Source organism: Prionailurus bengalensis, chromosome C1 (assembly GCF_016509475.1).
Source record: "Prionailurus bengalensis isolate Pbe53 chromosome C1, Fcat_Pben_1.1_paternal_pri, whole genome shotgun sequence".
NCBI lineage: Eukaryota > Metazoa > Chordata > Mammalia > Carnivora > Felidae > Prionailurus > Prionailurus bengalensis.
In genome coordinates, this window is record NC_057345.1 from 62,126,025 (window position 1) to 62,150,258 (window position 24,234).

General features: G+C 34.0%; 1 protein-coding gene across 1 annotated transcript in view; it reads left to right on the top strand.

The window, feature by feature from the left end:
• The first annotated feature begins 925 nt into the window (after window positions 1-925).
• The window catches only part of LOC122480639 (serine/threonine-protein kinase TNNI3K), a 291,341-nt gene continuing 268,032 nt past the window's right edge, over window positions 926-24,234 (top strand). The window contains exons 1-4 of the mRNA XM_043575277.1: window positions 926-1,077; window positions 1,665-1,773; window positions 12,220-12,305; window positions 13,431-13,528. Coding sequence (XP_043431212.1) covers window positions 1,038-1,077; window positions 1,665-1,773; window positions 12,220-12,305; window positions 13,431-13,528 — 333 coding nt within the window. The 5' untranslated portion in view covers window positions 926-1,037. The remainder of the gene's footprint in view (window positions 1,078-1,664; window positions 1,774-12,219; window positions 12,306-13,430; window positions 13,529-24,234) is intronic.

Here is a 24,234-nt window from a genome sequence, read left to right on the forward strand (position 1 = left end):
GAAATACATAGTTAAAAATCAGATAACTTTTCTTTCTGTGTTTTCCATTTATTCTACATCATACCCTGAGTTCATTTATATCAATAGATATATGCATACACAAAGAGAATATCCCCCATGAAATAAATGGAAGGTGAATAAAAGAGGAATTATGGGAGATTTAACATTAATATATAGCTTGAATTTCAGAAATATATAGACCCAGAATTGATTCCAGACTCTTCTGCCTACTAGCACATATGGATTTTCTCATCCATAATATGGGAATAATATATACTTTGCAGGATTCTATGAGGTATAAATGACAAATGTGTATAAAGTACTCAGACTAGTATCCATCCCACAGAAAACATTTAATCTAATTATTCATAATCTTGTTATTTTATGAATTGCTGCTGGTGGAACTCAGTGTCTTAGATTCTTCTCCATGATTCTTATGATTAACATAATCAGCACATGCTAAAAATTAATCATGGCCTATGTTGAGAATTTCTTCTTACAATTTTGTACTTCTAATATAGGCTAAACTTACATTTATTTCTATTAGTAGCGTGACATAAGATGTGGGTTTCCATATTTATATGGGGAGACAAATTCTATCACCAGTTACTCTTTTCCAATTGGCATTACTTTGACTCGGGTAAATGACTAGAAAGAAGCTCTAGATAGTTTTAATAGCTCTTTGTGAACCTCAGATGTAACTGAACCGCTTTCTAAATTTACCTACTAAAGAAATGACCCATGAAAGTATTCATGGGTAGATAATCAATTGATAAGGTAAATAATCCCATTGAAACATTTACTATTTATTTTTGATACAGCTGTTTTAAACAGACTGATTAGTTCCCTTTATGAGTTCACCCTTGAAAGCACAAACTATTTTGTTCTTTGTCATTGTTGCATGACATTCCATTTGGCAGTCAGCTTATTTTTAGCCAGACTATCAAAGTATTTTTCAACTGGACTGTCACTGCACTTGAACTTGGAATCTTGTAACCTGAGGAACTGCACTGGAGACAAGAAGACACCTCTAACAAATGGGAAATTATAAATCTAGACCAACCCAAACTTGCACTGGTAATTATTCTTATGCCCTAAGTGTAACATGGTTCTGTAGCTATAGATAATTAACATTTCATTGGAGTATCTGTTATTTTTTACATGGAGGATATGATAATGTATTATATGAAACCGTTAAGATATCTGAACTCAAATTATTTTTCTCTGAAAGATTTTTAGAGAAAACAGAAAATTTCTTACAAAAGTATATTAGTTGCTAGGTATAATGTTCTTAGGAATACTGCTGAATATAGGGATTTTAGAATTATATCTTAAATATCTATAATTTGAAACCTAAAAACTTTTGTCTAGAAACTAAAGATTGCTGTAATTAAAATGCAATAAAATCAAATGAAATAAGTCAAATATATTCTTCTATGTAAATATATTATCCAATATCAAATGGGTTCTTAATTACTACAATTCAATATAATTGCATTTTAAAAATAAACATCTGCATTTTAAGCTCACAGTCAGTAATTTAAATTAAGTATTATAGAATTTAGAATTAAAAACCGGAGTTTTAATTACTTGTATGTTATGATCTGTGTCTACATTTTGCAAAGCGCAGCTATGAATCAGTCTCATTTGTTTTTCTTTACTAGATGAATGGAAGAAGAAAGTCAGTGAATCTTATGTTATTATAATAGAAAGATTAGAAGATGACCTTCAAATCGAAGAAAAAGAACTTGCAGAACTAAGGCACATATTTAGGTAAAGTTCTCAGAGTTATTATTTCTTCGTATAAGTACGTTTGTTACTTATCTTGTTTTTAGATACATCTATATTTAAAAACACAACCCGTATAATCTCAGATGTCACTAATCATGGTAAGCCTAAAAATGTAAGGTTACCCCTTTCTTGGCCATTCATATAGCCCCTAACATGCAAATATCTTATCTCCTTAAAATATGACTTGCATGCTCCCATCACTAAAGTTTAAAAAGAGAGGAAAATAAAGGCTGACTTTTGAATACAAGCTATTGCTGATCTGAATATCTTCCCTGGAGTTAGATTTCTTGTAAACCATGCCAGCAACGAACAGCAGGACTTCTCTTCTATTCTCAAATGGTGGTAGAATATTGGCCATGTTGTTCTTTTTGAGCTACTAGGGTAAGTCCAATTTTTAACAAACCTTCTGGTCTCTTGACATTTAAGGGCTGTCCCCTAATGGAACTGAGTATCATTCTGCCCCTGAACAATCATATAACAACATGTAATACTGGCTTCAAACTTTCAGTGAGTTTTGCTCATGATAACAAGAGAAAAATAATCTGGCATAGTGTCATAACCTTGGAAGACACAAAATGTTCAGAAAAGAGGGGCAGGACCCTTATATACACAAGCAACCTACTGGAGAAATTGAATCTGACATTGAGAAACTAGATGCATTTTTGAGGGTCAGTTTAAGTTAGCTGCTTGACTGAGGAAAAGTTCCATGTAAGCCAGTTAAACATGTTGACTTATACCTGTGTTATTAATCTAATGTACTCATGACAAAGGACCTCCTCTATTTTACTTGGAAAACAAGTGTAAACCAGTGACCAAATGACATATTTCAAAAGAATTTTCAGATATAGTAAATATATAAAGTTAACACGACTGGCAATTAAAGTTATCCACATATGATATAGTTGTCAGTGGGTTAATAAGGCTTTTTCAAGTGATCAGTTTACTGGAAAAGAGATACAAATGTAGAACTTAATCATAAGTCCTCTAGCTCTTAGTGACTCAGATAAATATGCTGAATGAAATGTGGTTAAACTGAAGAGACTTCCCTCAACTTTATGAACTCAAAATCTCATTTATTAATTTATTTTTTAATTTAAGAATTACTGTGCAAATATGTCAAGACTAATTTAACTAGACATATCCTTTTAAGGATTAAGCTTAACAATGGACTCGAGATGTAGGTTTTATTCTGTGTTTTCCATTTATTCTACATCATACCCTGAGTTCATCAGTACATCATACTCTATCAGCAACGGGCAGTTGTTTTTTCCAGCTCCTGCTATAGCTGACTTTTCCTACATTTCCACTATATGCAATAAATGTGACCTCCTTTTTACTAATCAGTATTGGGGATGAGAGGCAGGAAACAGTGTCAGGGAGAATATAGTTCAGTATTTATTGTGCCAAATACATTCAAGTTGTTATTCCAGACACATGAAATATGAGACATTATGTAATTCTCACCATGACTCTGTGTGATAAATATTAATTCTGATGGATAATAAACTAAGGACTAGAGACATTGTATCTTATAAGATCATATGGTCAGTAAGTGCTGTAACTCTGATGTGTAGCAAGGTCAGCCTGAGTCCATAGAGAGAGTTCTTCCTACTTACTATACCCTTCTTCTTGCTCCAGGAGTTCATAATCTGGTTTAGGGGAAAGACATATATAAAGAACTCACAGAAGACATTCTATGACAAGTGATAAATGGGAAGAAAAATAAAATGGTTTCAAATACAAAAATTTAAAAAAGAGAAGATTTGGGAGCTCTTGATTTATCCATTTTAAAAAGCATTCCTGGGGCGCCTGGGTGGCGCAGTCGGTTAAGCGTCCGACTTCAGCCAGGTCACAATCTCGCAGTCCGGGAGTTCGAGCCCCGCGTCAGGCTCTGGGCTGATGGCTCAGAGCCTGGAGCCTATTTCGGATTCTGTGTCTCCCTCTCTCTCGGCCCCTCCCCCATTCATGCTCTGTCTCTCTCTGTCCCAAAAATAAATAAACGTTGAAAAAAAAAATTTTTAAAAGCATTCCAGGTAAATGGCATAGTTAAGTAAAGATATATAGGCAAGAATGGATGAGTACCATGGAAGGTCGAGAGGAGTCAACAAAAACTAATGTCTTGACCATTTTATCTAAGTTGAGTAAGAAGGTTAGGTCAGTCAGTATAAGGGTTTTACAGTGATATAGTTTTAAATACAGTTTCTTCTTTTTACAAATTATGTATCCTTGGATATATTATTTGGTGTCTTTGTGCCTCATCTGCATCTGTAAAATGAGGTTAATAATAACAGCCTCATGGATATTTGCAAAATGATGTTAATTAAAAGCTGAGTAGAGAACTTAACACACAGTAGGCATGAAATAACTGGAGGTTTCTATTTTCATCATTGATTGGGTAAATAAGGACAGTTTGAAAGACTGAACACTTTATTATCCAGTAGAAGTAACAGTTTATTAAAAGTTAGGAAGTAAGAAAGTTAGGATTAAATGTTTTTATGTAAACAGGATGTTTTTAAAAGTTAAAATGTAAAATGTTAGGACAATTCAAGATGATGCCAAAATCTGAACTATAACTTTTAAAGATTGTGATCAAGAGAGATTTGGCTAGGGTACTAGAAGGCTCATCAAAATGGATGCCAAATTCCCTAAGAATAATGGTAGGGCATTTTGTGGAGAGGCAGACTGGTGGTAGCCTGGTGCTAAAGCTGTTAAGGAAGTGACAGAAATGTTGCATTAGCCAGAAATGATAATAATGAAGCTGAGGAGAAGATTACTCACAGCCTAGAATCATGTTTCTCCAAGGGCTAAGAACCTCATACAGTAGAGTAACCAGCAGTGCTTGCTAAAATTTTAGATTCCATGATTCCACCCCATATCAAATGAATCAGAATCTCTGGGGCTGACTTCCAGAAACCTGAATTTTTAACAAGCTCCCCAGGTAATACTTTTGCATGCTAAAAATTATACTTCTGCTGAAGTTTAAAAACTACTTTAGAAAGATACTCAAGTTGCACTGAGAACTCTGCCTGAGGTGTTATTGGTGAAAGGATGAAGAACATGAGAAAAAAGAAAGCAGGCAACTAGTATGGTCTACAGAGATTCAAGGGAGCAAACAAACAAACATAAACAGAGTACTCTGTCTGATTCCATCAAGACTGATAGCATCATCGGGAAAGAAAGGCAGTCATGCCTAGGGCAAAGTTCTGAGGATTTTCTTTTCTCTAGAATAAAATGATGGATGACAAGGAAGGAAGAGAATGGAGTGCTGAGAATATAAATTGTCTTACTCATTGACTCACATGCCAAAATTTTATGGCATTTGGGAAGATTAAACATAATATTGTATGAGATCACATTTGAGTATCTAGGACATTTTAGGTGTTTCTTTCTCATCTTTTTCCATGCCTTGTATGATGTAATTAATATTTCTCTGGTGAACAACTGTGTTATGCCTCATGACACCAGGCTTTCTCTAAACATGTAGATAAGACGAAATGGTATAAGATGCCCAAAAAGAAGCACTTAACACCAGAATCACAGGTTGAGGATCACTGATATAAACACAGATTTGGGAGTTTTTTGGAGGTTTTTTGTTGTTTTTGTTTGCTAACAAGTTTATTTATGGAATTCTTGGTAGATACTAATTGCATTCATTCAAAGAGATTTTCCACACCATAGTACACCAAGGCTTCTGTTAGCTCACATACACAATCTCCTGGTATAGCTTTCACCCACAATATAATATAGAGCAATATGGTACTAAACTTTAAAAATATAAAGATAACCATTATATTCTTATGCCAATTCGTAGCAGCTTTGGAATGAAAGCTTGATGGGGTAATGAAAGAGAATAGAAATGGAATAATCTCTCTTCTTCCACAATAAAATTGCATTCACTCATAACTTTGGACATTTGTTGGGATAATAGATGGAAGATAGGAAGAAAAAGGGAAGGCAGAAGAAGGAAAGACAGAAGTGGCCCATTGATTACCATTATCTGATTATTTCCTCTTCTATGCCATCTCTAATCTTTATGTTTATCAATATAATGGCACTTATTACAAGATGTTGTCTATCCATTTACAGGACTGTCTAACCACTAGTATATATGTTTACTAAAGGCAACTTCTTTGTCTTATTTGGCTTTATTTATATTTGTATTTATTTGTAATACCTATTTGCATGGCACTTGAAAGAAAAACAAACTAACAACTTAGTGCCTAGCACATGCTAGGCATGCTACCAGGTATTTTAATATGCATTGGCTCATATAATCCTAAATGTATATATGTAAAGTGCTTTGGCACAGTGATCAGCACATGGCAAACACTCAAAAATGGTAGTTAAAAACTAATCATTGTGTTTATGTTAACAACATCTGAGGTAGTCATTCATTGCACTTGCCATTTTATACCTAAGGAAAATAAGCTCATCAAATTAAACCGGTTTGAACTAGGATAAACAACGTGTATAATTGTACTGGGATTGTACCCACTTGTATTTAATTTCAAAATGTGTAATCTTCATGACCTTGGTTCTCAGCTTGGGAGGTGGAGTAAGTATGGATCAGAATTATCTTTTAAATATTTTTATTTTCCCTACACCACTCCACAATTTTGCTATATCCTGTGTATTAGAACTATCCCTCGGTGTGGGAGTAGAAAACTATATTTTAGCCCCCGACTCCTACCCCTGGTGATACACGTATCCTACCCACAACGTTTGAAAATGTTTTACATAAGTAATGGCCCTCCCCATGTAACTTTTAAAAGCCTCCCAATTACATTACTTTGTTTCAATAAGTTTTAAAGTCATTAAAAATTTTAGATCTGTGCTCTACTAATTTAATTGTCAAGGCTACTTTTTTATCTGTTTAATCTGCAGTATGAAATTTGACCTCAGTGAGGAGTTCCAGAGAAGTTATATTGTTCCAATGCCACGATATTTCAAAGTAATCAAAATAACCCTATTTTTTTCTCATTTTAAATCTTATTTTGACATTGAGTAGACGTACCTTGGTTAATAATGATAACATCTCATTTTGAAATTGATTGGGTTTCATAAATAAACAAAAATATCAAAAGAATGCTTTGTTCCATGAGCAAGCAGTTATAATACTTTCATGATAAAAATGTATTAGGGTGGGGGGAAGGGAGAAAAAAAATATGTATGCCATTCCTGCTCATTTTCTCCCTGAAAAGTTCCTCTGGACCCAGCTGCAGTCCACCATACCTATCCTCCAAATGAAACATCTTCCAAAAATCAACTTTTTCAAAACTATAACCAATTATGAAATTTAGCTATTGTAAAGTGAATAGCTCCAGGCACATGGCAGGCTGACTTAATCTAAAATGAGTGAAATTCTCCAATAAAGTAGAAAATGGACTACTGAGGGAGGCCATGTTATCTCATAAAATTAAAATAGAGTGAAAGTATTATTTGACATGTTGGTGCATTGTGCTAGTTAGCAACAAAACAAAAACAAACCACAACAACACAAAGACAATTCACATTGCCCCAAGACTGCCTACCTCTGTACCTCTTTTCTTGCTTGTCTAGGTAAAACTAGTTATGAATAATAATTGTAAAGTAATATCTTGCTAAAACATTATAAAGCAGCTGATCTCAATCTCTCTCTTTCAGTCTCTTTCTCTCCCTCCAGCTTGTTACCTCACTAGCTTTATCTTTCCTCCTTTTATCCACCCTCTAGTCTTCCCTTCCATCCTATACTGCCCCCTATCTTCCTTTTTTCTTTTCTAGTCTCCCTTCTCAAATGCAAGGCAAAGCAATAAAGTTGTTAAAATACCAATATAATAATCAATATCAGTGCATTATTAAAAATAATTATTATACCAGCTAATGTTTGTAAGTCTTACAAAAATCTAAGCCTCATAATAAATCATTATTGTCTCAATTTTATCATCCTTCACTATTCTTGCTCTATCTGCCACCATATTTCAATAATTATTTATTGTATGATGAATTAATAAATATACTTCATGTTATTAGTTTGCTGATTGGACCTGGGTGATATTGGACAAATACATTCTGGATATTTTGGGGGGATGTATCTTGGGAACAGATCTTATTGATGATTTTTCTGTTTCTTTTGTTTGATGGGGACCGGATCAGAAGCAGCCACAAAGAACTACATTAGGAAGTTATAGCCAGTCCTTTGAAACCTAAATTACCAAATTGGGAAACTAGATGATCTATAACAAATCCATTTCTCCTTTCTACCTTCTTGGTCTTTTCCTAAATTTCAGCAAATGAATTAATTTAAAAAAATGTAATCTACCTATGAGAATATTTTGGACAGTAGTATGTTATTTAGGGCCAGCTATTCAAATGTTACATTTTAATTGGTTTCCAGTTGTGGTCATGTCAAATATTTTCTTGAAAGGATGAGGTCATGAGAAAGGAGTTTAATTGGATCACAAAACTGCATACTTTTCTGGATACAAGGTAAAGGCTAAGAAAAGAGTTCATTATGCTACAAGAAAGAAAGTAACCTTTGGGTACAGAACTACCATTTTTAATGATTAAGGACAGAATTTACTGTTAGAAATATATTCATAATAGTGAGTTCATTTTAATTAGGAACTTCATCCATACCCCAGCAAGCAGTATGAACTCATTAGGATATGTTAAGTTACAGACTGGCATGGCAGGTGATGAAAAATATAAAGGAAAATTAAAAAATAAATTGAGCTTAGGGTATTAGAATACATAAGTGATGTTCAATTGACAGTGAATTTGACATACACAGTTCCTTTAGAAGAGGCAAAAGAAGAGAATATGAGGTATCTCTCCTAGGAATGATTGCATTAAAACCTTGAATATTTTAATTACATGTTTCAAAACAGAAACATTTGACTAAAAGTTAATGGGAAGTGAGAATTAGGATTCAAATATAGCCCCAAAGTAACTCTCATTAAAAAAAATTACATTCCAGTTATTAAAGTTAAGATAAAAATTGTACTATTAAAATTGCACTTGACTGCCAAATATTGTGGGAGCCTATTCTCAGTTAATTCATTTTTGTTGGTATTAATAGAAGTTGTATGAGTTCAAGGAGGATATAATTGAAGAAAGAACAAAAACAACAGGAAACAGTTCAGTTTTGAGCAAGGAGCTATTTAGGACTGTACATTGAGTCACTTATGAATGGTCAAGTCTACTTTAAAATTCAGTGAGCTGAGAATTGATTGTTGAACAGAAAGTAACTAATATAATTCATGCTTTCAATGTGACTTATGTAAACAATAGATATTCATTCAGGGTTATTCATATTTTAAATAAAGCAATAAACTGTGGCATCTTATATTTTGTTTTTTCCGTGTTTACTTTCTTTGCAAAGCTGGTCTGGGCATTAGAGATCAGAATTAATGCAAAGATCAGTTGCAGGATTCTATGTAGCATGCATTTCCCCAGGACTGAGGCACCTAAAGGATCCAGAGATTAGTGAGTAGTTTATATCCAGTAGACTGTTGAGAACATAGTAAAGTGAGCATTAAGAACAGAGGTGGAGCATACAGTTGGTGTTGTGCCAGGCTGACTGAATACATCATCAAAGTTAGATCATGCAATAAGAAAGCAATTGAATCTATTTTCTTAATAAAACATTTCAGTGCAATCTTTTTTCCCCTTTGGATTTTTAATATCTCCCTTTTCCCTTCATTCTTCTTTTAATATCTCCAGTGTTGATAATAGCCTTCCCATTGACATGATGCCCTAGGACTTATGTTATAAAATTGTGATTCTAGTAGTTGCTCTGAATCACTGACAGGTGCTAGGTGTCACAACAGTGAGCTTGGTAGCCATTTTTAAAAGCATGTGAAGACAGGGTCAGACATTGTCTAGGAGCCTAAATGAGAGTCACCATGAGCATAAATTTGTCAAAATCAGGAAATTTTACAGGTTGTCAAATGTGAGAGATTGAAGAAGGTCAAACTTGGCTTGAAAATTATGCTAAAATCTCCCAAGGTATAGACTATGCAGGGGAAGTTGTACATTCAGTGATCTTGATAATACTAGTAATAATAATAAAATAACAATTTATTGATAACATATGTGCTAGATACTATAGTAAGCCCTATCCTCATGTATTCTTCATAACAATATAATGTCTATGTATTATTTTAATCATTTTATAACTGAAGAAATTAAATTTGAAGAGGTTTAATAACTTGCCCAAATTGGAGGTAAAAAAAAAAGACTACTTAAAAAGCAGAAGCAGGATAGGATTTCAATCCTGGTGTAAATACAAGGACAAGTTTTTAAGGATTACCTACATTTCAGCTACACTGCTGAAATGATTTTCCACTTTTAAAACATCAAAACATGGGAAATATTGCTGTATAATATTAGAGATACACATTGAAAAACTAATTTTCTCAGGAGTTTATTGCTACAGAGGGCTCCCAAGCCTTTCTTCTTTCACCGTTTGCCATTAAGTTCATTATAGTTAGCTCAAAAGGTACTTCCTTCCCTGTTCTTCTTTTAGGATGAAGGTTATATATTTCTTTACATTTAACAGAAGGCCTCCCTGTCCTTCTCCACCCAATACTTTGTTTTCTGTCTTTTGATCTTATTGTGTGTTTTCATTGCTGGATAATGGAAGGACCAAGAAAGAAAAGCCAACACAGATCAGAACTTCTAAATCATTGTCAATCAACATCTTCAATTGCTAGTCACAGTTTTCTTTCCCTTTTTATTTACGGACACTGATTTCCTACAAACTTCAAGAGAAAAATCCCATCTACCTAGCTTTAAAAAGCAGAGTTCAGCTTTTCAGAAAACCTGTATTATTTGAAATCAACCACAGAGAAGACCTCTGTGAATGCACTTGGAAGTCTGGGCTGCTGAGTGCACTTTGTTTAGTACTACCTATTAAGTTTTTTTTCTCCAAGACATCTGTAATACAATCGGCTTTAAGAGTTTAGAAGCCTGACTCAGGCAAAGGCCACACATTTCCAAGAATTGTGTTATTTTGTGAAGTTATTGCACATACCATAAAATAGGTATACCATTTACAATTAGGTTCATTTCAGATAGATATTTTAAAAAGTAGTATTTTCATCAGAAATATTTTTGGGGGCATAATTCAATAAACTGTGGGAAAGTACAGATAGGAATGGGTTAAACTCTTAGCCATTTCTCCTGAAATACTTGGCTCCTTCCTCTATTATATTATTAACATTTGTAAAATTGACCCTGAGTTTACTGCACTCCTACATATAGTATTCCAAAGCAAGTTGAGGTAGATTTCTCAATATGAATAAGCATGTCTGTGGACTTGGCAGCTGGGAAGTTGAACATTCAAGGCAAGATGGTTATTAGGATGGGGAAGTTTTAGGATATTCTATGAAAACAAACCACTGGGATTGCCATTGCTAATTACGACATTTCACGGAGATCCTTTGGATGTCTCTAGATTTAAAGGCTTTCTCTTTTTAGCAGCACCCTGGAGAATAGCACCTTTTCTTTTCTATTTTAAAATTCCAGTAGCTTTTGAAGTGCTTAACTGGGTGCCTTGATGATAATGTCCTGAATTTATAGTACCATTCAAGTGTAAGTACTTTACAAATGATATGGAAAGCTCACTCACCAAAGACTATGCTATCTCACTAAAGCTGCTGGAGATTTAAATAGGCAGGAAGTGGCTTGAAATTGACCTGGGAGGCCAAGGATATGATCTCATTTCTACTGAAAAATGTCCTGGGAGTACCAAAGATTTCAAAAGGTCAAGAATTTTAGCTTTACATTCCTTTCCCAAGGCTACCTTTGGCTCTCTAGGGCCCTCCTGGGGTAATGGTCTTTGTTCAGACAAAGGCAAGGATTTTACTAATTGAATCACTAACACTACTTCTCTCTGGGGACTGTGTATCATGGTACCCGATCAGAGTTTAGACCTTCTTTATCTGTGAAACCTGACCCAGTCAGAGTACAAGGAAAACTTTGCTTCAGGCAGAATTTGTAAAACTTTGGGATTATATTCCTCTCTCCAATCTCTTACCAAAATGCTTCATTTTTTTTTCTTTTTGGAGGGAATTTCTTGACTTTCTCCATGATTATGATGTGAAATTTTGCATGTGAATGATTTACTTTCAAATGTCTGTTTTCTATTTCTACATTAATTTTAATTCATAAAGTTGCCTTGAAATGTTCAAATTATACATAGAAAACAAAATGCACAAGAGTCCTTAATTTAAACCTGGGCTCTCAAACTTCCATATTATTTTCTCTTGATGTAGGTTTTCTTCATATAGATGTATATTCAAAATTATTTTTCTAGGTACAATGAAATCCCACAAAAGATGTATTTTTTAATTTATAGTAATAGTAGTCCCTTTTATATTTTTTCCAGTAAAAAAATAATAAACTAAAAGGTGAAATTTTTGATCATATGAAAAAATTCTTTTTCAGCTCCGATGATGCCTTCAGTAAAGTCAACTTAAATTACCGCACAGAAAATGGGCTGTCTCTACTTCATTTATGCTGCATTTGTGGAGGTGAGCGCTTGAAACTCAATACTTTATAAACTCGTTATATGTAAAGATGGTCAATGATTTGAGCTGCTTTATAGTCTACAGGAGGATTCTATTCATACTCAATTTTCTTTTTGCTTTATCCCTACAACCCTGATAACCTTCAGGTGAAACAGTAACTACCAGGCAGATGTTCCAGTTGATTTAGCTCTGAATTTAGGTTTTATTGTGTTCGTACCCTGAACCAAGTCACTTAGTTTGCTTGGAAATCAAAAAAAGCATTTTTCAGCATTGGGTTTGCCAGTCAGAGGTTAGGTTAATTTCAGAAGCACTTAAAGCATTCCCTAAAATATCATCATGAGATTGCTTTACAATCTACAGTAAGATATGTGGAAGGTAAGATAAATGCCAAACATAAAATCTCAAAGTGAAGATTGATCAAAGTGAAGATTTAGAGTTAAATTTGGCTCATATTTTGTTCTGCTTTGTTCATTATTGTATTCCAAGCACCTAGCATGGAGACTGGCATTTGGTAGGTACCTAATAAATTTATTGAATTAATGAATGGTTAGTATTTATTTTGTTAATCCAAACTAGTATTCATTGAACTTGGGTTTTTAAATAAAACACTAATGTAGAAATATCAACTCTAATCCTATTCCTTAACCATTCCTCCCAAACAAATTAAGCATACTCTACTTAACAGATTTTCCTCCCAAATTTAAACATACTTTCCCCAACCTTCATCATTTCTTCCAGATATCTCTAATCTAAATAAGTTCTGCTAATGATGTTCTGAGGTATCCTGGGCAACTCGATTTCTATCTAAGCCTTTTCACTAATAATTTATTAAGATTTTTTCCCCTTTTTTTAATGCTTTAAAACCAACTAATGATGAAAGCACTATAGAAAAATATAACACAAATGCATTAAAATAAACAGCATTGATATAAAGTTTTATAAGTGTAATAAAATGTTCACTACTAAGGAAGGCTGTCAATTAATAGAAAACTTTACAAATTACTTGCAGAACAGCAGTCTGATATTTTCATACATCAGTGTGAATTTATCATTAAGTCAAAAAGATATTTTAAAGTCACTTGATCTATCCCCACAACAACATAAGTTTCTTTCACTCTTCTCATTCAGGCAACAAGTCACATATTAGAACCCTTATGTTAAAAGGGCTTCGTCCATCTCGACTGACAAGAAACGGATTTACAGCCTTGCACTTGGCAGTTTACAAGGTATAATATCTTTGTTCCCACAATACTGTATTAGAACCAAGGATGATAATGTATCTTCAGGCTGCTGCTGCTGTCCTTCTTCTTCTTCTTCTTCCTCCTCCTCCTCCCCTTCCTCCTTTCTCCCCTTCTCCTTCCTATTCCTCTTCTCTTTCTCCTCCAACTCCTTCTTCTTTTTCTCCTTCTCCTTTCCTTCTTCTTCCATACTTTTTTTTTTTTTTTGCAAATTGACAATCGTGCGAAACGTTCAGAGGAACCAGAGCATTATTATATTACTAGATGAAGTTCTTTCTCTATATTTAACAGGTATCATCTATATACCAGACACATACTCTTTTCAATGCTTTCCATGTTAATTTAATTCTCATAGCAAACCTGTGCGTGAGTACTATTATTGTCCCCAAGATTACATGGTCAGTGGGTTAGCCAGGATTTAAGACCTGGCAGTCTGGTCCCCTTGCCAGAGCTTCTGACCAGGAGACCAAGCTGCTTCCATGCAGAAGAGGATGTATTTGAGGATAAAAGCAGCACATTGAAGCTACATTTCTTTTTCTTCACATTATTAAAAATATCTCCAGATATTAAAAATGTCTCTAGATTTCCCTTTGGTCTCCTTCTTTTATATCTCCTACTTTTGTTTTAGTTTGTTTCCAGTCCCTGTTTCCAAGCTAATCTCAGTACCTCATCAGAAAGTAGATGTAAAAATGGATTGGAAAAACTAGGATACTCCATATTGGGATAGATCCTTGAGATTGTCATAAATATAAATTTATAGAATATATAAAATATTAAAAAATAAATTAAAAATTTTAAAAGTTGGAGGCGCCTGGGTGGCTCAGTCAGTTGGGCGTCCGACTTCAGCTCAGGTCATGATCTCACAGTTCGTGCGTTCCAGCCCCATGTCAGGCTCTGTGCTGATAGCTCGGAGCCTGGAACCTGCTTCAGATTCTGTGTCCCCCCTCTCTCTGCCCCCACCCGTGCTTGTGCTCTGTCTCTCTCTGTCTTTCAAAAATGAGTAAACATTTAAAAAAATAAATTAGAATATATAAAATATATTATTCTCTAATCGTAATGAGTTTCTACTTACTCTGCACTTATTATGAGTTAACTATCACACTAGGTTTTATATGCATTATTTCTTTATTAATATAACTTAGTGAGATGCATAATAGGGTTTATTTTATAGAAAAAGGAAATTGAAGGTTAAAATTAGATATCTAGTAAATGTCAGAGTAATGATTAGAATCAAGTGCAGTTGGCTCATACTTTCAGACTCTCATTGTTATATTGCATATTTTGTTCTTTCTCAATTTCATGTGAATCTGTGACAGGATTTTATTTCAATTTTGTATGTGCAGGTATGGGGGGTAGGCAGCTGTTTGCTCATACCAGGATCACTTTGCACTACATTCTCTCCTTCAACCTTTGGAGTTCATCACTGGGGGAAGAGAGCCATATTTTGCCATGATTCAGATTCACATATTCCTGTGATTCATAGTGCAAATGCTCTAATGCATACCCTTTTCTACCCCCAGTCAATGCCCAGTCAATTTTTTTTTCCTGGGAGAAAGCATCAGTTATGTGCTGATAACTGCACATAACTGTGCAGGTATTAGGAGGAATTGAATACCAAGTTTCCTGTGAAACTTGTATTGAGGCTGAGTTCAGGAGGTAGGGAAACAGTGTCTGATGCTGGCTTTTCTGCTGACTAGCAGGAGGTGAAAGTAGAAGACCTCCAAGGAATAGGAAGGGAATGATGGAGAGTTACGGCAGTATGCAAAACCATGAATCCTGAATCTGACTGGGAGATTCCTTTTTGCATTAGTTTGTTTTCCTAACACTTAGCATGATACAACCACAGAAATGCATTCTCAATGATTTAGTGCTACAATCTTTACAGAATCTATTTCTTCCAATTCTTTTTATCAAACTAAATTTCCATTTTTAGGATTCCCTCTATTTCTTCTGTTTTCATATATTTTACAGAAGGATATATGGACTAGCTTTCTTGTAGCAAGTTTAAAGAAATTTAGACTCTTAGGACACAGAGTAGGCAACGTTTTTAAAAAGGCCATAGTAGAGTACATGATTACTCATTCTTTAACAAGGGCAAAAACAAATTAAATTTACAATTTCCCTTAAAACACAGAAACCATTGCATTAAATCTAGTTCTAACTATCCACTCTGCCCTACCTAAGAAAAAGAAAATACACTTACATAATCATAATACAATGATCAAAATCAGAAAATTTAACATTGATGCAATACTATTATTTAATCTATTGTCCAAAGTCAAATTTAGTTAATTATCCTATTAGCATCATTTATAAAAAGCTGTTTATTTTTTTTCTTGTTTAGGATTGATTCCAGAATCATTCATTTTTACTTTTATTGTCTCTGTAATCTCCTTTTATCTAAAAGAATTTCCTTTACTTTGTTTCCTTTTCTTTCCTTTCCTTTCTTGATCTAATATTTTGGTGCATACAGAATAGTTATGTATTTATATGTACTTATTTGGATGTTTATAAATATTGCAAATGAACTGAATTTTTTCTTAACACTCACAAAATGAATAATTTGATTTTCACACTTTTTATTGGTCATATCAGCAGCTTTTTCAAGTATACACCCTGGCATGCTGGGCCTGCCTCAGACTTGGGTAGTTTTTACCAGCAGGGCAACTCTGCTTTTATTGATAATAATGGAGCAGATGTTTTATTTTTTAATTCCATGTGTATAGTTAGCACTCCTCTGACTTTTTTGGTTTATTTTTTCTTTGTTTCTGCTTAGTTTATTTTTTTATAGGGATTAAATTTATTGATATATAATTTATGCACAATAATTTCACAATTTTAAGTGGACAATTTGATGAGTTTTAAAAATGTATAGAGTCATGTACTATCATCACAGTTGTGACATAGGACTTTTCTATCATGTAAAAGAGTTCCTTCATACCTTTTTGTGGTTAATTCCCTGCCCTAGCCCCCTGGCCTCTGTAAATACTATGTTTTCTTTCACTATAGTTTTTCCCTTTCTAGAATTTTACATAAATGCAATACATTTAGTATATTTTCTTTTATATATGGTTTCTATCACTTAGCAGAGTGCTATTGTTGTGTGTTTAGTAATTCACTTCTTTTAATTTGTAGTTGTATTCCATTCTATGGATATACCACCATTTGTTTAACAATTCAGCTGTTACGGATATAAGGGTTATTTCCAGATTTTGACTGTTATAAAGCTGCTATTAACATTCATGTACAGATCTTCGTTTGAACATACATTTTTATTTCTCTTGGGCAATATGTAGGAATGGAATTGATGGGTCATATCATAATGATACCAAGATCTTTACCAAATTAGCTATATCATCTTCTATTCCCATCAGCAATGTGTGAGATTCTAGTTGTTATGTTACACACTCTTGCCAACACTTATCAATATTTTTTATTTTAGTGATTCTATTGGATGTATATTAATATTTCAGGATTAATTTACATTTCCCTAATGGCTAAGGAAGTTGAATAGATTTTTATGTGCTAGTTTGTCACCATTTTTTTTTGTTGTAGTATCTGTTCAAATCTTAATTCCATTTTTAAATTTGGTTTATTGTTTTCTTAAATTGTAAGAAGATATCTTTATATATTTTAGATATGGGTTTTTTTGTTGGATATACATTTTACAAAACTTTTCTCCAGTCTGTGGCTTGCATTTCATTTTCTTAGCAGTGGCATTTAAAGAGAAAAACTTTTATGCATTATTTTTTAACTGATTACTCTAGTGATTACACTATGGATCTTGAACAAACATGTGCATTGTCTGTTAATATTGGCCTATATCACTTTAAATGTAAGCACCTTCCTTATTATTGTTCCACTTTATCTTCATTCTTTATAGTATTGTTTCCATGTACATTATTTCTATATATGAATATACTGTCAGAATTTTCATGATAAACACTTCATATGTTTTAAAGAAAATGAGAGAAAATATCTAGTTTTCAGCAGATTGGTTATAATAATATTATGTATGATTGTCTCTGTATAATGCTTTTTAGAGTTCACTGAGCTTCTTAAATCCATAAGTTTATGTTTTTATCAAATTCATGAATTTTGATTATTGTTTTTTCATATATGTATGTTAGAATGTTTGATAATCTTCCATATGTTACTGAGTCTCTATTCATTTTCTTCTCTTTTTTTTTTCTCTGTTTTTAAAATTTGATTATTTTGGGGTGCCTGGGTGGCGCAGCCAGTTAAGCGTCCGACTTCAGCCAGGTCACGATCTCGCGGTCCGTGAGTTCGAGCCCCGCGTCAGGCTCTGGGCTGATGGCTCAGAGCCTGGAGCCTGTTTCCGATTCTGTGTCTCCCTCTCTCTCTGCCCCTCCCCCGTTCATGCTCTGTCTCTCTCTGTCCCAAAAATAAATTTAAAAAAACGTGGAAAAATAATTTAAAAAAAAATTTGATTATTTCTATTTACCTGAATTCAAGTTCAAAGACTATCACTCTGCCATCTCCCATCTGATGTTAATCTAAGAATTATTCATTTCAGATACCATACTTTTCAGTTCTAGGATTTCCTTTGATTTTTAAATATAATCTCAATTTCTCTTTTATGATTACTCATCTGTTTCTTTTATTTTTCTTTATTTTCCTTTAAATTCTGGAAGCTATGATTAATGAATTAAGTTTTTTTAATGTTTGTTTATTTATTTATTTATAAATTTTTTTTAATGTTTATTCATTTTTGAGAGAAAGACAGAGAGAGACAGAGTGTGAGAGGTGGAAGGGCAGAGAGAGAAGGAGTCACAGAATCTGAAGCAGGCTCCAGGCTCTGAGCTGTCAGCACAGAGCCTGACGAGGGGCTCGAACTCACCAGCTGCAAGATCATGACCTGAGCTGAAGTTGGACGCTTAACCAACTGAGCCACCCAGGTGCCCCATGTTTATTTATTTTTGAGAGAGAGAGACAGAGCGTGGGCACTGGAAGGGCAGAGAGAGAGAGAGAGAGAGAGAGAGAGAGAGGGAGACACAGAATCAGAAGCAGGCTCCAGGCTCCAAACTGTCACCACAGAGCCCAATGTGGGGCTCGAACACACAAACTGTGAGATAATGACCTGAGCTGAAGCCGAACACTTAACCAACTGAGGCACCCAGACACAACAATGACTGCTTTTTAAATGCCTTATCTGTTGTTTCTAACACCTGGATTACCTCAATGTTTATATCTAGTGGACACTTTTCTCTTGGCTGAATATTACATTTTCCAGTTTCTTCACTATTTACTAATTTTTTATTGCATGTTAGACATTATATATTATTTGTTTTAGTAAATCATCATGTTATCTTCCTTTAAAGGGTGTTGAGTTTTGGGGCACCTGGGTGACTCAGTTGGTTAATCATCAACTTGGGCTCAGGTTATGATCTTACAGTTCCTGAGTTCAAGCCATGCATCAAGCTCTGGGCAGAGAGACTGCTTCAGATCCTCTGTTCCCAGGTCTCTCTGCCCTTCCCCTGCTCATGCTCTCTCTCTCAAAAAGAAAAAAAACATTAAAGGTTGTTGAATTTTTCTTTTGTTTCTGGAAGGCAGTTACATTTTTGTTGGATTCATTTCACCTACTCAGTCTTGATTTGATTTGTTGTTAGGATGGGTCTATTTGAGTTTCAAACTAAGCTTAATGGCATACTTCTTGCTCCAGGATGTGGTCCTCATTCCTGAATATGGTTCTTACCTTTTGATATCTTGAATGCCCAAGTCACTCAGTAAAGTCTCCATTCTGCCTTCTGATACTCCAAAATCTCCTATTATTGCATGACCTCTTCCATCATTACCATTCACCTTTCAGCCATAAATCAGCTGATTTTATCTACTCTAGAGTTTTTCTCTGTTCCTGTGCGGCCCAACTCAAAAACTTGCAGTGAATCTCAATGCAGATATCTGCAGTTCTCTGTCTGTGAAGCTTCTTCTGCTGCTCGGTTACCCTGCTTGACAAATTACAGTCATTTTATAATCCCAGAAATTTCATCTCCATTGTCAATTCATTATGATTGCCCTTCCACTTTATCTTCTGTGACAGGGAAATAATCTCAGGCAGAAAGCCACAGCAATCATGTAATATTGTGGAGGTTTCCTTTGTATCTTTCCGTTTGTCCGAAGATCACAGTTCTTTGTTCATGTTCTTCATATTGTCATACATTTTGTTACATTTTATGGGTTTCTTTGACTTGCCAGTAGGGAAAATCTATGCAAGTTATCCAATCATACCCCCATCTATTCTTAGATTACTTCCAAAATGATCTGCATAAGACACACATCTATAATGTCAATATTCTGTTTAAAACTTACCTTTGTCATCTATTACCTGGATAATAAAATTCAAGCTTTTAAATAAGAGATTTAAAATCCCTTAATTCATAATGTTTGCTGGAATCACTTTTCAGACTTTTTCCTGCAGACTTTTTCTATTCACCCAACTCTAATGATTTTCAAATTTAATATGCATAAGAATTATATGGTAACTACATGTTTAAAATACATATATCTTTTTCCATCTCACCTCAATCAAATTTGATATATGTAGAATATACTGGGAATCTAAAATTTTAACAAATGGCCTAGGCAATTTTGATGTAAGCAATGTAAGGCTACCTGATGAAGATCATTGTTCAAGTCTTGCAAATCAAATTGTGGTAAGACCAGCAGTACCTGCTTCAATGAGAGATTTTTAGAAATGCAGAATGTCACTTCCTATCCCACCCCTAACCATCCAGAATGTTTGTTTGTCTGTTTGTTTGTTCATTTTTAATTCTAGCTGACAGGTTTGCAGGCTAAAGTTTGAAAAGCACTGTTCTAGATTACTTTATTCTTTAGGACAAGGGTTTTTCATACTCCAATGTTTTTATCCTTATTATTTCTTCTGCTTAAATGTATGTTTATTTCTTTTCCTAATAGGAAATTTTTATTTAAAATCAAGATAAATTGAGCCTCTTTGAGCTTTCTTGAACTCCCAAGCAGATTTTATTGTACTGTCTTTTGTGTTTCAATTACAAATTCACATTTTTTATATTACAGCACTTATAATTATTTGTTTGGATATTTCACATATTGGTCTGTGAACTTTGAGCATTGAGATAGTCTTTTTCTTTAATTCCTCAGTGTGTAAGGACTTATAAAAGATCCTTTATAAATACCCATGAGATACTAATGATGAGTATCCAAACACGAGCACAAAAAATACTTGATTGATGTAATGTACTTTAATAAAGATGGTCAGCTTAGAAGCTAGACTATTTGTTTCCACATCTCAGTTCTGAGACTTGTTAGCTGTGTATCTTAAGACAAATTATTCTCTCCTTAGTCTTGAAATGGAGGAAATAGAATTACCTATATCATTGGGTGGTTTATAGTTTTAGAAAGACAAACCATATGTAATATTCAGCAAAACACATAGCACACAGTAAGTACTCAATAAAAATTACCTTCGTTGGACTTCCACTTCAGACAAACATTTTTTGAAAACCTAATGTTCTGCCATTTTGTACAGAAAAACAAAAAGGATCGTGTCTTTTAGATTACTAGATTCTAAAGAGATGAGAATATGTTATCCTAAAAACATCAAAGTAGTGAAATCTGTACTTATATCAATGAACTCCAAACTTTTTTTTATCATAATCCATATAAAATTAGCATCCTCAAATGCATGTATTTGTTTTTAAATTAAAATTATGAACAAAAATCATAAATTTGTGGGTGTAAATCCATATTTCATATATCCTTTTTGATAATATCAAAATATTTTGACATATTTGTTTTCAAATATGATTAGATTGTCATTAATTTTGCCTGGAAATTTGGTGTACAAAAAGCTCAGATTTTTAGAAAGAAAAGTGCCAGCTCTGCCATTTTCCTTCCCTTCTTCTTACATTAATAACATGCATATCATCTGTGATGGCTTCACAGGAATCTTTTAAAGATAGCCTCCTAATTTTTTAAGGATAAATTCAGATAAAATTAGATATTAAAATCTATAAATCTACTTAATTTAGCTCACATAGCTATAATACATCATTATGTACTAATTGCTAAAAAAAAGTGAGGAGCAACTCTCAGCTTATCTACATTTGGAATTATAAGTATTTATTTATTAACTTTGGGTATTGTATGTGACACATGGCTCACTGATGTATGAGCTGAGAGCTGAGACCACCAATATAAATTTTCATGTTCAATATTAGTAAAATTTAATTATCTTTATTTACAAATAAAGATAAATAGAATTTCTAAATTTTTTTTTACATATTAATTTCTCACTAGATACCGGTCATATTTGCATCCCACTTTAAATGGAGCATACTTTGGGTAAATTCCTAGCGATGCTATTGCTGGGTCATAAGGTAGTTCTATTTTCAATTTTTTGAGGAAGCTTTACACTGTTTTCCAGAGCGGCTGCACCAGTTTGCATTCCCACCAACAGTGCAAGAGGGTTCCCATTTCTCCACATCATTGCCAGCATCTATAGGCTCCTGATTTGTTCATTTTAGCCACTCTGACAGGCCTGAGGTGGTATCTCAGTGTGGCTTTGATTTCTATTTCCCTGATGATGAGTGACCTAGACCATGGGGGAGGGAAAGGGGAAAAAAGTTACAAACAGAGAGGGAGGAAGGCAAACCATAAGAAACTCTTAAATACAGAGAACAAACTGAGGGTTGATGGGGGCTGGGGGAGAGGGGAAAGTGGGTGATGGCATTGAGGAGGGCACTTGTTGGGATGACCACTAGGTATTGTATGGAAACCAATTTGACAATAAATTATATTAAAAAAAACAATGTGAAAAAAAACCTGTATAAAATTCTCCAGTGCACAATAAATGATATAAATATTAAAAAAAGAAATAAATAAAAATAAATGGGGCATACTTCTTTAAATGGTATCTAGGTTGTAGTCCTAAAATGAAACATAAGACTCTGGGGGAAATCTTGAGATTTCTATAGTTTCAAAGATCTTAAATAAGAATTTTAATGAACAAAACCATATTATGCCTTCTAATTAACCTCACATATATCTTTCCTTCACACAGGCAAACCACTTAAAATTTCTCAAGTGAAAGAAAAATAGCATTTTGATTAGTCAACTTTTTAAAAAGCATTTTATGTGATGAAAGCAGGTGTTGAATGGTCATTTATTCCATCCCACAGATTTCTAGCAAGATCTCTTTCCAATCATTCAGAAGAAGTCATTTAAATATTTATTACAAAGAGGAAGGGCATAGGAGGGGGGTATTTAATTCAACCTATGACAGTTTGGCTTACTAGACCTAGGTTCTTATTACCACAAAACAATGCCTGACAGAAAGCTCTGTGTTTTCTATTCATGGTGATCTATAGCCTGGAAACTGTTGAATCTTTTTTTTTCCAATTTTTTTTCTTCCTTAACATGTGTATTTGACTGCAAAATTGATATTTTTTTCAACTATCCTAAAATCCAGGTCACAAAGCATGTGTTTCATAGTTTCTGAATCCTTTACATAGATAAGATTTTATCCGTGTTAGTTCTATTCTTATTTTAGATTGGATTGTTCCATGTTGTGGGGGCCGTCCTGTGCATTTGTAAGATGTTTAGCAGCTTTCCTAGCCTCTAGTCTCTAGCTGCTGGTAGCCACTGCACTCATCCCCAGTGTGACACCAAAAATGTCTGCAGACGTTGCCCCTGGGGGACAAAATCACACTCTGTTGAAAACCATTAATTTAGAGGACAAAGTTAATTAATATTTTTTTCAAAAGTTTTTTTTAGTGTCTATTCGTTTTTGAGAGACAGAGAGAGACAGAGCTCGAGCAGGGGAGGGACAGAGAGAGAGGGAGACACAGAATCCGAATCAAGCTTCAGGCTCTGAGCTGTCAGCACAGAGTCCATAGCGGGGCTTGAACTCACTGACCGAGATCATGACCTGAGCTGAAGTTGGATGCTTAACTGACTGAGACACGCAGGTGCCCTGATATTTCTTTAAATCCAAGTTACATTTTAATTGAATAGTTTCTTCATTAAAGAGAGCATTTTCTCCAGATGGGAATTGGCCAAGATAATAATAATAAATTTCTTTGGAAAAAAAGAAACAAAATTCATACCCACAAAAAAAAGAATCTTATTTTTTGCATACTTAACTAAACTTTATAGTTAGTTGCAAGTTTTAAACACTGTTTAATACTTGACTCTTACTTTAAGGAACCAGAAAACATTTATACCCACAAATGAGAGTATACATTAATATTTATATTCATATTTCTTCTTAATAATCCAATATATTTCATAATCTCTAAATGAACATATTCTCAGTAAAACATTGATAGGATATTAACTGAAGACACTAACACATGCTTCAATTGTTATATTAGCATTATTTCCTGGAGAATCTTCCCTGACCCCTTCCAAGTCTGGATTAGGTGTCCCTCCAATGGACTCTTGTAAGCACCCTGTACCTTATCATATTGTGAACGATTCTGTATTTCATTTCTTGGTTATTTCTCTACATCTTCCTCTAGTTTAGGAGTCACAATCTTACATGCTTGCAGGAATGATGCAGGTAACATAAATGAATTAAGATGATAGTGATATGACAAAGTTAAATGGGAACTAACACTCAATGTTTCTGAGACACAAGAAGTGGTGGAGACTTTGGAAAATTAGAGAATTTATGCTCCATGTAAAGGGAGTAG